We start from the raw sequence: 14,948 nt of genomic DNA on the forward strand, positions 1-14,948 counted from the left end.
CCTCTCCAAACCATCAGGAACGCGTATCAAAGTCTGCAGAACTACGCTGGAAATTCAGGCCCAGACTTGCAGAACAAAATCTGTTAAAGGCAATAGAGAGAAATGTGTGTGTGCTCATTGTCTTTGGTTTAGAACACGAGCATTAAAAGAACAAAATCCTGCCCTATGCTCCTTTAAATAAAGCTGGAAATGACACCGTATGGTCACTGGGAGACTCCTGATCTGTGCACACGTGCAAGTAAGCAGTAACCTAGTGTTTGATGATATACTTTGGACCTATTTCAGGATGTCCCAGTACAGATGAATGAATGCTCTAGCTGCTGGTTTAACATTTATCAAGTGTTCCCCGTGGAAGATAAATGGCTTCTCCAACAGAAACAGATCTTTTTGTTATATCACGTCCCTCCTCCACCTCTGACACCAATAGTTAACAGAGCGTTGGAGGAGGGACAGAAACCTGAGAGTATCTGCCCCCACCTCCCCCTTCCTCTGCCTGGCTGGCCAATGGCAGCAGAGCATTGGGTAGCATAGAAGCTATAAAAGAGCCTGAGCTGTGTCTGCTCATCCAGGAGCCTGAGCTCTCAGATCCAACCCAGGAGAACAAAGCAGGAACACTCCACCTACAACTCACACATCCAACCAGAACTAGAATGATGAAGACGACTCTGGGTTCTCTGACCTTCCTCCTGGTGCTCCTCATGGCCTCTGGTTTCCCACTGGAGAGGAAAGGTTCCTCCTCTAGTGCTGCCAAGGAGAAACACGTCCAGTACGCACCGTGGGACGACGTCAACGTCATCGCCCACGGGCTCCTGCAGCTGGGCCAGGGGCTGAAGGAGCATGTGGACAGAACCAAAGTCCAGATGAGGGACATAACCACCAAGCTGAAGGTGTTCAACCGCACGGTGAGCGAGCTGGGCAAGGAGAGCCAGAGACTGAGGGCGGAGGGCGATGCTCTGAGGGCTCGGGCCCAGGGGCTGGACGACAGGGAGGGACAGCTGCTCAATGTCACGGCCGAGCTCAGGGACCGGGCCGAGGAGCTGCAGCAGGACCTCAGGACCATCAGCGCCAGGGTGGGCCGCCTGGAGGAGAAGGTGGACACCATGCTGCAGGGGGGGGGCGCCACCATGGCTACAAAGAACAGCAGCGATGCTCGAAACATCCAGGTGAGCAGCGAGTAAGGGTGTAAGAAAAAATCGATTCAATGATATATCGTGATATTTCACCTTGTGATTATCGTATTGATCAAAAAAAATTGTTTAACTACCTCATTCCTCAGTGCATTTTAGCTGGAAGTTGATTGCACTTTATTTTATTAAAAAACATACTGGGCCCTATTATAGATGTATGTGGTTACTTGTCACTTTGTGCACTAATCCTGGCGACTCTGTATTTGTATTTGTAAAATGCAGTAAAAAAACAACAACTGAGCTCAAACATGATCAAAACTACAATCAAAAACTAATTCTTGGGGTCACAACCCAAAAGTTTGGGAACCACTGCATTAAAACTTGAAGGAAATTATTTCTGTGTTTTTAAAATGAGTGAAGTCTTCATTTTCAGATTTAAAAATTAAAACAGTGGGTTTGTTTTGTAGGGCCTGAGATTGTGGGAAATTGACTGAAAAAGAGCAGAATTCACGTCCTGTCTGAGCTGTGTTTTTTCCTCCTCTCTCTTTATATAAAATCAGGCCCCAACATGAAACTAAAATGTCTAAAATGCAAGTTTTGGAACAATATCATGCATTCATGCTAAGGGTAGAAGAAAAAATTGATATATTGCAATATTTCACCGCGATTATCGTATAAATCCAAAAAAAATCCAAATCAAGGTTTTTTAATCATGTTTTTTTTTGATGAAAAATGTTTTTAACTGTGCTAACATATGCATATGTCACTAGGTGTCAGTGAACCACATCAGTTAAACTATCTCACTCCTCAATGCATTTTAGCTTGGAAGTTGATTGGAATTTTTTTTAAGAACTTAACAGAATCAGAAGCTGTTGTAGAAGCAAAAGTTAAACTTTTTTGAAAAATGTAATTTGACAGTTTAATAAACAAACATTTTTGATATTTTGTTTTTCCTTGTCTGCACTTGCTGTTGAAGATCAACACTATACATAGCGCATGTTTTATTATCACAATTAAATAAATGACTTTATTTTATTGCATAATCGTGGCCATCACCAGCCCTCCCTATAGAAGGGTAAGAAACACTTTATTAAAGGGAGAATATAAAAAGAGAGGGCAGTGTTACACCTAGGTAAAGGGGGGAAGAAACAGGGGAGAGGGAGTTAGGGTAGGATAATGAAAGAGTCGACTGTTTTAGGTTACCACTTGTTTTTCATATTGGTTTTTGAATTACAGTGAGTTACCATTTACTTGGTCTTACAAGTTTATTTTATTTTGTAAAGGTGAAATTTGTAATTGTTGATACAGTGGTATATCATGATGTATATCGAAGTGTTTAGTATCAGGAAATATTGGGATATATCGTATCGTGACATGCAAATTGTATCGTCATATCTTTGACTCATTAGGGCAGTGGGTCCCAACCTTTTTTTTGGATCATGACCCCATTTCAATATCACAATTTCGACACCCCAAAGACAAAGGTTCCTTTTTTTTTTTGCGTGTGTTTTGTCTGTTGTGTGCATTTTCCTTTTTGCATTCATGCTTTGCACTTCAGGGCCACCATAGGAGACCCCTACAGAATGCAGGGGGGTGGGTGGGTGTAGGTGACCGTGCAGTACGTGCAGGAAGAGAAACACTGAGCAGCAGAACAAAAGAAGGGGTCTAAACTCTGCGAGCATCCGCTGCAGGAATGTGTGTAGAATGTTCTCCACATGTTGCACTTTACAAGACCAGCAGCGTTTCTAACAGAGAAAGTTCAGGAGAGTGGTTTAACGTTTATGATGGGATGGAAAAACCCAGCGTTGTGAAGGAGTTACATAACCACAGCAGAGCTGGGTGGAGTGGGGAGGATGGAGCCTGTGAGGCAGCGTGTACTCATGATGTGTGTGTGTGTGTGTGTGTGTGTGTGTGTGAATCAGGTGCAGCTGGAGGCTCAGAACAAACGCATTGATGACATGATGGATCATATCAGACTCCAGCAGGAGAAACTGGACAAACAGAACGCGCGCATCAGGACTCTGCAGAGCCAGGTGAGGACGAGCACAGCATCCAACGCCATCCAACTGGTTGTTAATGCTAATGCTAGCGACATCACATTTTAAATGCAATATCTCAGCTTTTTTCCCCCAAATTTGCAACAAATTGGCTCAAACTGACGAGACCCTAAACCCAGGGTTCCCACACTTTTTTTCCCAAAAATATTCTTTTAAAACTTTTCCAAAACATTTTACCAAATTTCCGTGACTTAGTTCTGAAGCACTAAGATCTTTTTTAGCGTATGCATTTCCTGGTTTTTAGCGTATGCCAGCTGAGGTGATCTTGCCTACGCACAGTTTTATAAATGAGGCTGAGAGTGAATTTGCATGAAATTGAGAGATCTGGTGATTCCTGCTCCTTTATGGTGGTACGCAGCACTTTCACGTTCAAATAACACTTAACATATGTTTAACATTAAAATAAAATAGGCTATATTTCCAAAACTGTTAAATAATTCCATGACTTTTCAAGACTGGAAAATCGTTTTTTCAAATTCCATTAACTTTTCCAGAAATTTCATGATTGTGGGGAACCTGTAAACCTCAACATTGGGATACGTGACATTGGGTTACCAACAACAGCCAATCTGTTGCTCTCATAATCGTAAATAAATTGTAATTAAGTTTAGACAACTGACTTTATAATTGTAATTGCCGTGAAAATTCTATAAAACTGGTGAACCATGTTACAGTTCTACACATGTGGTTCATAATTATTAAAGTATGTTTCATATCAAGCTTTCCCACATTTCACCATTTAAAAAACATTTTAAACTTGGGGTACACTGACACAAAAAAGCTCAGACGCCCACACCAAATATATTAAAACCTATATTTTCATTGATTAGGAAGCTTACCAAGGTAATCAATAGAAAGGAAATAAATTAGAGATCATAAGTTATCATAAGAGATGCTAACAGAAAGCAAACAGAAAGCTAACACAAGAGGAAGGTTAACTTTTATTAGGTTACTTATTTCAGGCTTAAACTTCAGTAATTGAGAACTAATTGTAATTGTAATTTCAGATCCAGCAGTCCAGACCCAGACCGAGCAGCAGCAGCAGAAGCAACACTGGCAGCAGTTCCTCAGAGCAGCAGGACGCTCCTTCTGGTGAGTGCAGCCAAAACAACGCCTAAAAACAAGCGCATCATCCCACTGAGACACGGCCTTAAGTCTACTGGACCAAAAGCATCGCCGTATGTGGCGACCATCTGTGCAGTGAAGCTTAGATCGGGACCAATTACAATCAAAGGCTGTGATTAATGCGAGGACACGCTCCTCAGGCTGAAAACCCAGCAGCAACAGGTGGGCTTCCCTATGTGGGCTCTTTTTAAAGGCCCACAATCCGGATTATACACTTCATTCCATTAAAAAACACACGAGAAAAACAAAATCACATTAATCAATTTACTAATAGCTTTTAGAAGCATCCGCAAGATTTTATTTCAAGTGGAGCTTTTAGGATTTACTTTATTCCAGACATAGGAAACTGGAGGCTCAGGGCCCACATGAGGCCCGCAGTCTGATTTTGAGTGGTCACAAAATAAATGCATAGAATTGCAGAAAAAAAACACAAAAATAAAAGCTAAAAATAAAAAATTGACAAAAAAAAAAATACCCAAAAATTAGGAAAATTCACAAAATGACTCCAAAAAACATAGAAAATGACAGAGAAACACAAAAAAGGAGAGCAAAAAACCCAAAAAGGACAGCAAAAGTTGTGTACAAATATATGACGACAAAGACATTCAAAAAAATTTTAAAACAACTAAAATACACAAAAATTATTTGAAAATAAAATTAGAAGGAAAGTGACAAAAAAAAACCCTCCCAAAAATCAAACAAAATACCAACAAAAAACTAAATGTCAACAAAAAAACACTCATATAAATTCAAAAACACACAAAATACACAAAATGACACTTTGAATAAACAATGGTGTTTCCAAAAATGCACAAAATGACAAAAAAATACACAAAGGGACAACAAAACACACAAAAGGACAATAATATTAAACAAAAAAACCTCCAAAACACAGGAAACGATGAAAAAAACATACAAAAATTTTGAAAACATTAACAATACACAAAAATAACTCCCAAAACTCAAACAAAATGCCAACAAAAAACAAAAAAAACGTCAGCAAAAATACACTATTACTCCAAAAACACACGGGACAACTACAAAAATACACAAAATGACAATAAGAATATGCTAAAATTAAAAAATAAACTGAAAAAGAGGAAAATGCTCCAAGGTTTTGAAACATGTTTTTCTGATCATTCTTTTAGAGGCTTAATGTAAAGTCAGGCACTGATGTTGGACAAGAAGGCTTTCCGTTTAAAAATGAGCCTGAAGTATTTAGTTATCAGAAGTTATTATCTACTGCACAAAATATCAGCGATGGATAAAAGACAAAGTGTAGGAAACCATGGGTGAAGAGTTACTGGTGATGGGTGTGAACTGGGTGAAAGGTGAGAAAATCTGAGGCAATGGTTGAGCTTTGGCAGACACTGTAAAGAAACAGAATTCCTCTGAGCTCTGACATCACCACCACTTTGGAAAGAAAAAGGTTTCTGTGGCCAAGTTTCAACTGGAGGAAAGTTCACTGGTGTGTGTGTGTGTGTGTGTTTCCAGTCGGGGTCACATGGCTCAAGGCGATTATTACTCACTGATTATTAGTGAGAGGAAGGAGGAGCAGGAACATAAAGTCACATCAGCACATGTTCTGTCTTAATGGCTCAGATCAATGCAAATGTCCTGCTTTGTTTTGAGACGTGCACGTTTCTGTGTGTTAAACAAACTTTTGTACATCCCAAAAGAATGGGTAACCTTTCCCCTAGATCTGTCAGCTTCCTCCTCCTCATCATCATCAGTGATCCTCTCCTCCCCCACCTTGTGCACAAACCTCCTGCCTTCCTATTTTTCCAAGTTTTAGAGATTCTGGGTAGTAATAATTAAAAGCATCCTCCACTGTTTTTACTATGTGGCCTAAAATCTTTGAAATGTACTTATTAGAGGATCTACGCCTAACAAAACACAATTTTTACAGCATATTTGTTTTATTACCTTTTAAAAATAGGACTACTTTACAGTTTTAGAGCCCGTGTCCCTCCATTTTGAAATGATTGATGATGTCACACGGCCCCACTGCCTGTAAACATCTCATTGTTTTCTACTGGAGTGAAATATTCAGCCTGATTTTTAGATCATTTAGCAGCTTTTTTTAGTCAAAAAGACAATTTGTGCTGCTTTTTTTTTGCTCTAAGTTATATGTGTCAAACTCAAGGCCCGGGGGCCCGCAGGAGAAAATAAAAATTACTATTAAAAAAAAAAAAAAAAAAAAAATCAATCATTGCATAAATCACCAACAGAAAGAACTAAATGTTGAAATTGTTAGTTTTTCCCGCCTAAAACCTCCACTTTCGACAGAACTGTTCCATATTTGGCCCCTGAACTAAAATGAGTTTGTTACCCCTGCTCTAAATAAAAGTTAAAACTTTCAATATAAACCTCATAATCTATGAATGCAGGGGGCGACAGTTCCAACTCTGCGGTTTGGTAGTAGACAATGAAGCAGAGAAGAAGAGCTCTCTTAAGGGACCTTTACTCCCCCATTAACAGTGCCCTGGTGAAGGACTCCCACCCAAAAGAACCCAAGAGTCCGTGATTTACTCGCTAACTTCAGCTACCAGAGCGTGTCAGTGCACTGAGCTCTTCTTTTCTGCTTCATTGTCTACTACCAAACCGCAGAAATTGAACTGTTTTTATCCTCTTTCAGTAAACCAAAGAGGGTTACAAGGAAATCTTTAACTTTTACCAATTATTTAGAGCAACCAAAAGTGGCACATATTGTCATTTTTACCAAAAAAGCAGCTAAATGATCTAAAAAGCTGCTAAGAATTCCCATTTTTAAAAGTTAATAAAATGAATATGGTGTATAATAATGTTTTGTTAGTCATAGATGCTCTAATAAGGACATTTCAAAGATTTTAGGCCACATTTGTAAAAACAGTGGAGGATCCTTTTAACTAACTAAGCTAGAAAGTCAAAAGTTCACCAAACAATTCGTAGGTGAATAAACACCAAATCCAAACGGTCCCACAACCACAAAAGTCCTTCATCAGTTTTTATTTATTCTGGGAGAAAGCTGTGGGTCTCTTTCCTTATTGGGTCCACGTTGGCTTCACAGCTTCCATAACAACAAGAACAACAACAACAGATCCCACTCAGCAATCACTCCCTGTGCATGCTGCAGCCACGCGTCTCTCCGTCACCGGCTGGCTGCTGTGCACGTGAGGGGAGGGAGGCTGTAAGGTCTCCAAAACGAGAGGGGGGAGGTGTCTAGAACAGCATTATTCAGCGACAGTGGAGAGGCAGACAGCTCTACGGAGATAAATAAATGAAGTCTGCTTGGGAACTGGGAGAAAGGTCATATTTATAGCAGAGGGAGACGTTGGTGTCATGGCCTTTATCATGAAACACTCTCCCATATCCACACAACACTGATAAACTTTACTCACTCCCTATTTGGGAACTACACGTGCACAGACTATCTGTTGCCCAGTGGCAATGACCCACTTTGGATAAGTCAGGGGAGTAAACAAGTGCTGTTAATAAACAACACGTTGAGGAGAATGCAAGGTGGCAATTTTAGCGTAGGTGGCGTGTGAGTGTGTGGAAACGGAGAAGAAATACTGCGTTCCAAGCAACTTTTAACTCTAGATTGTCTGAACTCCTACTTCCAAAGCTGCATTGAAAGCCCACAAATAACACAAACTATAATGTCTTTGCTGTAAATACTTCGAAAATTAAAGTTTTTTTTTTTAACTTGAATGCAGCAATACCAGATTGCATCTCTAGACGGTCCCATTAATTAAGGGTGTCCCAATTCAATATCGGTAAAGATAGCCTTCTCTAAAATTCCACTCTACAAATAAAGTCATAAAGTATGTCAAATTTGTGCTTGTATCTGGGGTGGTGTGTAGCTCAGTGGGTTGAGTGCCCGCCCCATGTACGGAGGCTGTAGTTCCTCACCTGCAAAAAAAAAAAAAAAAAAAAAAATAAAAAACCTTTGTGCTTGTATCATATCGGATTGATATTGATGCCGACCAATAAGCAAGGCTGCCACATCGGTATTATATCGAAAGTGAAAAAATTGTATCAGGAGTCGAGATCACCCCTGACTTCATTATATCAAGCACAGAACATCAAATTTCTCCTTTTTTTCTGATGAACCTTAGATTTTTCTTTTGTCTTATTGTTTTATTGATTGCTCTCCTCCTTTGTGCCTCAAACAGAGATCGCAACAGACTGCCATGAGCTGTTCCTGAGAGGAGAGACCACGAGTGGGCTTTATAACATACAGCCAGTCTCCTCAGATTCCTTCGAGGTCTTCTGTCACATGACAACTGGTGAGCAACTCCAGAAACTAAAAAGTATTTCCATGTCTTTGGGTTGAAAAACATGCTTCTAAACAACATCGTCTTCTCCAGATGGTGGATGGACAGTCATCCAACGGCGCCAAGACGGTTCTGTGGACTTTGACCAGCTTTGGCAAGCCTACGTGAAGGGCTTTGGCAGCATGACAGGTAAATCTATCCCTCTAACTAAAAGGACAGGTGTCTGTTTGGATCAGATTAGTCTGACTGTTGAGGATGGACTCATCCTTTAACAATTCCTTTCCTCATTATTCTGCAGGAGAGTTCTGGTTGGGCCTTGAGAAGATCCATCACATCGCCAAAGCGGGCGACTACATCCTCAACATCAAACTCTCCGACTGGAATAACGACTTGGCTACGGTCCACCTACCCTTCCAGCTGGGTGGAGAGGACACCAAGTACTCACTCCGTACTCAGAAGGTTGACCCCCTCAGTCCTCTGGAGATGTCCCTGGGTACCGACACCACAACCGCTCTGCCCTTCTCCACCCGCGACCAAGACAACGACCGGAAAAACGATTTCAACTGTGCCAAACACCTTTCCGGTACGTGACGATAAGAAAACCTCCTAACACTTTACTATTTATTATCATGAATAAGGTGTCATGAAGCCTGTGATTAAGTGTTGTTCGTTACCCTAACCCCAAAACCTAACCCCTTAAGCCTGATATATGGACAGCGTCGACGTGATGCAGAGGTTGGCCAAGTGTACTTTAGTGTCAAAGGGAAAGCATCACTATGCGATTGGCCGCCCTGCCGCTAGAGGGTTGTGTGTGTGGCTGGTTTCAGAAGAGCATTAAAAAGTCCTTGTTTATCTTCCGTTTCAAAGGTGCGCTTTATTTTCAAAATAAACATATGCAACATACAAACTAAGTATAAAAGTGTATGGAGCTGTAGACTTTAAACCTCTGTATCATGTGGTCATTGTTAACTGTTAATAAAACACACAGAAACACACTGTAGGTACAGAGACGAGGCAGAGTAGCGATAACAACAGAAAACACAAATTTTGTCTGTGATTGACTCCGTTTTTTACGTGCTTCACGTGCGCTGCAGCCATGAAAAGAAATAATAAAACTGGCACTTTTTATTATTTTGGTTCTCTCCTTGACTCAATCCGTGAACTCTCATATCGCTCCACTAAAAGTTGAAACATGGCGGTGTTGAATGGAATAGACAACGACCGGGGGTGAGGTTTGGAACTGATCAATCGCAGCCCTTACGGATCGTGTCGCCTCGACGCGCAGTTAGGATTTTTGGCGTGGGGGTCTACGTGCGGCTCAGCCTGAGGCAGAAGCATATATCAGGCTTAATCCTAACCTCAATAGATTCCTCAACCTAACCCAAAAAAATGCCAACATAGCTCCAAAGGTGTCATAATTTAGCGAACAACACTTAAAGAGTAACTAAACCCCTGCTTCCTCCTGACCTCCCACTCGGAGGGAAATTTTAAAAAAATGCCTTGATTATGGGCGGGGCTCCTGGAGCAGTTAAGACACGCCCAGTCAATATTATAAAATCTCCAATGAACAATCTATGCTATGCTAACTTGCTACTCATTACTCACTATACCTCTCTATTCACTCTTCTCTCAGTCCAACCTACTCACCACAGATTGTAGAGCTTTTTATAAAAGAGGCGGAACTAACAATGCTTATTTGTGAAACAAGATGGTCCCAAAACGTTTCAGGATCTCGTTCTCAGTCAATAGCAAAAATCAATTGTAATAGCCGGGTTTCAACCCATAGAGGGCAGTGATTGACATTTTACAACAAAATACACCAGATTGAAATACTTTGACCAAAAAGTTGAGAATTTAATGAGGATCAATCAACACCACTACTTCACACACAAATACATTTGTATTCAACAGAAAACAAGTCATTTAGTTACTCCTTAATGACGGCCTTCATGCTAATGACAGATAATGACAGCGTAATGTCAGCCTTATGTATAAAACTTCAACTTAAGTGTTACCGAAAACCTTCCAACACACAAATGACATCTTGTCACAAGAACGCAGCTAATCAAGTACATTGATCCTCCACAGGTGGTTGGTGGTTCAGCAGCTGTGGACACTCCAACCTGAACGGCCGGTACTTCCAGAGTCCGCCTCCCAAGCAGCGACATCAGAGAAAGCAAAGCATCTTCTGGAAGACTTGGAGGGGTCGTTACTACCCTTTGAAGTTCAGCATGATGATGATCGCCCCGGCCACTATCGAGAACAAGTCTTAAGACAAAAGCAAAAATGGTAGACTTCTTTGTGTACTTTGTGCTTGCATAATGAGGTTTTTTTGTCTCCACGTGAGTACGGTGTGATATTAGAGCCAAGGCCCTCGAAGGCAAAGCCACAAAAACGCTGAAAGTTTCCATTGCTCCGTTAGCTGAGAGCGAAACCTTTCCCTGCATCATAAGCTACGAGTGGAAAGAGGGAAACAAGCAGAACGTTGAGTGGAATCTTTTTTTACTGCTTGTGGTGAGAGAACAGCGCAGAGCGAGTCCCGACACGTCGGTAAAGCGCAGAGACAGAAGTATTTTCTGCAAGCCAAGACTCCTCACCCGACACGCGGTGTCAACTCAGTACACGGGGCTGGTTTTTCATTGGAGAAGCTTCTTAGAAAGTAAACAGCCTCGGCAGCTCGTAAACAAGTCAACAGCCCACGCTCTTATTTTGAAGAGAATGCACAGGCACGAAAGGCAGGAGCTAAACACTCCCAAACAGGGTCTGAACAAAACCATTAACGTCCACCATTCAAGCCTTTTTCTGCTTACAATGAAATCACACCAAAACCTCTCCATTGATTTTCATTTGCATGTGAAGACGTTAATATTATTGAGTCATGTTGACTACTTCTTTTGATTTGTACATATTCATAGCATTGTTGTACTGTTTAGAAGCCAACCTGTCAATCATTTGTTGTACGTTGTTGTTGTTGTTGTATTTTTTATTTAAGTGCTGTAAAGAAGCAAACTCTTTTTGCTGCTTTCACTTTGTAATTTATATTTGTTTTTTTTTTTTAAAAAAGGAAAAGAACTCCTACTTTTGGCAGTCACGGCGAGCCAATAAAATTGATTCAAACCAGACTTTTTCTTTGTGCTTTGTTCATGAATTCTTGCACTGCATCACATGGTTACAGAAAAACATGGAAAAACTAACTAAATATATACAATTAGGGTTGTAACGATTTATCGTAAGGCAGTTAAAAATCGATTCATAGGTATCACGGTTGATATTGATTTTCTGACAATTGAATCGCAGTACTTTTTTTAACCAGCAGAGGGCGCTATCCGGAAGTGTTGGCGGCGGGCGGAGCCTGCTAATACTTTCTTTCTGGCCGCCTTCTACTCTTAAATATGTTAATAAATGATTCATTACCCCTTTAGCACCGAAAGAATATCTGTAATATTACTTGAATATCTGTAAAAGTCACGTTTTTCTATTAGCTCTGTTTGCTAGCGCATAGCATCTCTTCTTCACTGCAAGATAGCTGCATGCCAGCGCCCACTGCTGGTTCAAACAAATATGACATAAATCAGTGCAATGACGGTTTTTTTTTTTTTTTAAAGTCCAATTGTTAAGGCACAAAATACATTTTCAGTTGCACTTTTAAAAGAAAAAGAACTATTATGCAGTTTTGCATTGTTTATTATAGAACCAGAATTTAAATTAATAGGCTTCATTTTCATTTGTATTATTCCTTTATTTATTTAATTCAAGATTTATTTTTAGTTAAATTGCATTGTTTTGAATAGTTTATCAAAGAATTCTTTTGACAATGAAAAATAAAAGGAAAATACAGTATTTTCTCGTTTTTTTCCCAAAAAAAAAAATTTGTCTACAGTCCCATTTTGTAAATGAAAAAATCGTGAGAGAATCGTATTGTGAACCCAGTATCGTGAATCGAATCATATTGGGAGTTGAGTGAATCGTTACATCCCTATATACAATAGATCAATTTTAGGTACATTTACTCCAAACATACAAGATCATAAGTTTATACTTTCCCTTATTCCTTTTCAAACATGTAACTATTTATTTCCTCTTTGCTTTGTTTGATTTAAATTTTTTTTAATGATTATTATTTTCTCATTGTGGTAAATACACTAGGGATGTCCCGATACAACTTTTTCATTTCCGATACTATGCCAATATTGCAGCCTTGAGTATTGGCCGATACCAATATCGATACGATATCAGCACGAATCGTACATACTTTTATTACTTATTTTGTAGTGTGGAATGTTAGAAAAGTATTGATCATGTGATGTCACTCAAACAGAGAACAATAGTCAGCAACAGTAGGGATGAGAAAAACTGACCCATTTATTATTAACCAATTGGTTACATACATTTTAACCTTCAAAATAATATCTACAGTATTCTACATTTGAATAAATATAATATATATCGGAGATTTTAGATGCAGTGCGATAAAATCCGATATTCGTTTTCTGGCTGATATCGGACCGATATTTGATATCAATGTCAAATTGGGACACCCCTAAAAAACACTGCTGTTTTTTGTGTTCATGTTCAAAATAAAAACTTAATAAAATCAAATCAAGGAAAAGAGATTCAGAAAACAGGTTAATACATTTTTAAAAAAAAAAAACAACTCTAGTTTTATGTCACAAATAGGTTTTTTTAAACGAATAAAATGAACGAAATAATTAAATTAAAAATAGTAAACAAACTCATCTCATTACCTTAAACAACTACAATCTGCCAATATTCTTTTACCCATCCACATGGCCCCAAATGGCCCACTGAAAACAGCACCACGACTCACTTTTGGGTCCCGACCCACAAGTTGCCAATCCAAAAACTCAAAACAAACAAAAGACTTTCACCTCTTGGTTGGTTGCACGTGGCAAATCTGTGCGTCATCATTAAGGGATTAGAGCTAGTTTAAACTTTAGTAGCTTCAAGGCGTCAGCTTTGATTTTCACTACAACGCCTTTGGCTTTTTCCTGCTTTCAAAGTAACGTCCTTCTCCCTCACTGACCCTCCCCAGGAGGATCAACCCCAGTGTGCTCTAACTTAACCTCCAGTGAGAAATAAAGCCCAGCTGGAACACGGCAGGAGGAGAGTTTAAGGGATTTTCACCTGTGGCTGTGATCCTCAAACAGGTTACATTTTGTAAAAATACAACTGCGTAATATGTTAAATGGGTGTCAAGAGTTGGTGCGTTAAAGAGGTGCACATTTATTTAAATCAAATGAAAGTGCCAATCGAACCAAGTGTGTGTTTGTGAGTATTAACAAGAGTGGAAATGTGGTGAAGTGAAAAAAGAAATTCAAACAAACACAAAGAATCACCTGTGTGCCACAGAGAGAGGAAAAATACAAAAAATTACACAAAACAACTATAAAAACATAATTCCAGAAAAATACAGATCATAACAAAAAATAAATAAATGACAACTAGAAAACACACATGATAAAAAATACACAAAAATAAAATATATAAAACAAAAATACACAAAATGACATAAAACAGCAACAAAAATACACAAAATAAATTAAAAAAAAAACAATTACAGAAATACGAAATAACTAGAGTTAACATTTATCCAAAAACACAAAAACAGTACAGTACAAAATTACAGAAAAATATGTAAAATAATAAACATCCACACAACTAGAATAGGTCTAAGTCAAAAAAAAAAAAAAACTACAAAAAAATATTAAAAAAACCAAAAATACACAAAATAAGAAAATAAACAAAACAGCAAAAAAGTAAATACACAAAATGACTATAAAAACAAAAGAAAATACAGAAAAATGAACAAAAATAAACACAAAAATAATGGAAAAATATAACAAAAATAATGGAAAAATATAACAAAAAAAATACACAAATAACAACAAAAACACAAAACAAATAACACACAATTCAAACTTCTTTGAAAACACAGGATGAATACAAACAAAAAAATATATAAAACAAAAATACAAGAAATTTTGCATAACGGCAATAAAAGTCCACAACATGACTATAAAAAAACACAAAATTACAGAAAAATACACGAACAACTATTTTTAATTCTCTTTTGGTAAACAAAAGAGGTTTACGTCAACATAATTAACTTTTCCTGATAATATTTAGAGCAACCAAAATCAAAGTTATTTTGATCTAAAAAGCTGCTAAATGATCTAAAAATCAGGTTGAATGCTTCACTCAAATAGAAAACAATGGGATGTTGACAGGTAGCGGGGCCGTGTGACATCATCAATCATGTGACTTCAAGATGGAGGAACACAGGCTATAAAGCGGTAAAGTAGTCCCATTTGTAAAAGTTAATAAAACAAATATGGTGTGAAATAATGTGGTTTGTTTGG

The 14,948-nt window shown here is 38.7% G+C and overlaps 1 protein-coding gene across 1 annotated transcript; it reads left to right on the forward strand.

Annotated features, from left to right (window-relative positions):
• The first annotated feature begins 298 nt into the window (after window positions 1–298).
• On the forward strand, window positions 299–11,688 carry angptl4 (angiopoietin-like 4). The gene is made up of 7 exons (XM_028473109.1): window positions 299–1,163; window positions 3,050–3,160; window positions 4,192–4,276; window positions 8,467–8,580; window positions 8,662–8,757; window positions 8,867–9,151; window positions 10,657–11,688. The coding sequence occupies exons 1-7, from the start codon at window positions 651–653 to the stop codon at window positions 10,839–10,841; spliced, it is 1,389 nt and encodes a 462-aa protein (XP_028328910.1). The 5' UTR covers window positions 299–650; the 3' UTR covers window positions 10,842–11,688.
• The last annotated feature ends 3,260 nt before the right edge of the window (window positions 11,689–14,948 follow it).

Source organism: Gouania willdenowi, chromosome 17 (genome assembly GCF_900634775.1).
Source record: "Gouania willdenowi chromosome 17, fGouWil2.1, whole genome shotgun sequence".
Classification (NCBI taxonomy): domain Eukaryota; kingdom Metazoa; phylum Chordata; class Actinopteri; order Blenniiformes; family Gobiesocidae; genus Gouania; species Gouania willdenowi.

Excerpts from the sequence above, each read along its gene's own strand:
- angptl4 (XM_028473109.1), top strand. The coding sequence starts at position 651 with ATGATGAAGACGACTCTGGGTTCTCTGACCTTCCTCCTGGTGCTCCTC. Across the intron at positions 4,277-8,466 it reads GCAGCAGGACGCTCCTTCTG|AGATCGCAACAGACTGCCAT; the intron begins GTGAGTGCAGCC and ends TGCCTCAAACAG. Across the intron at positions 8,758-8,866 it reads GGGCTTTGGCAGCATGACAG|GAGAGTTCTGGTTGGGCCTT; the intron begins GTAAATCTATCC and ends ATTATTCTGCAG.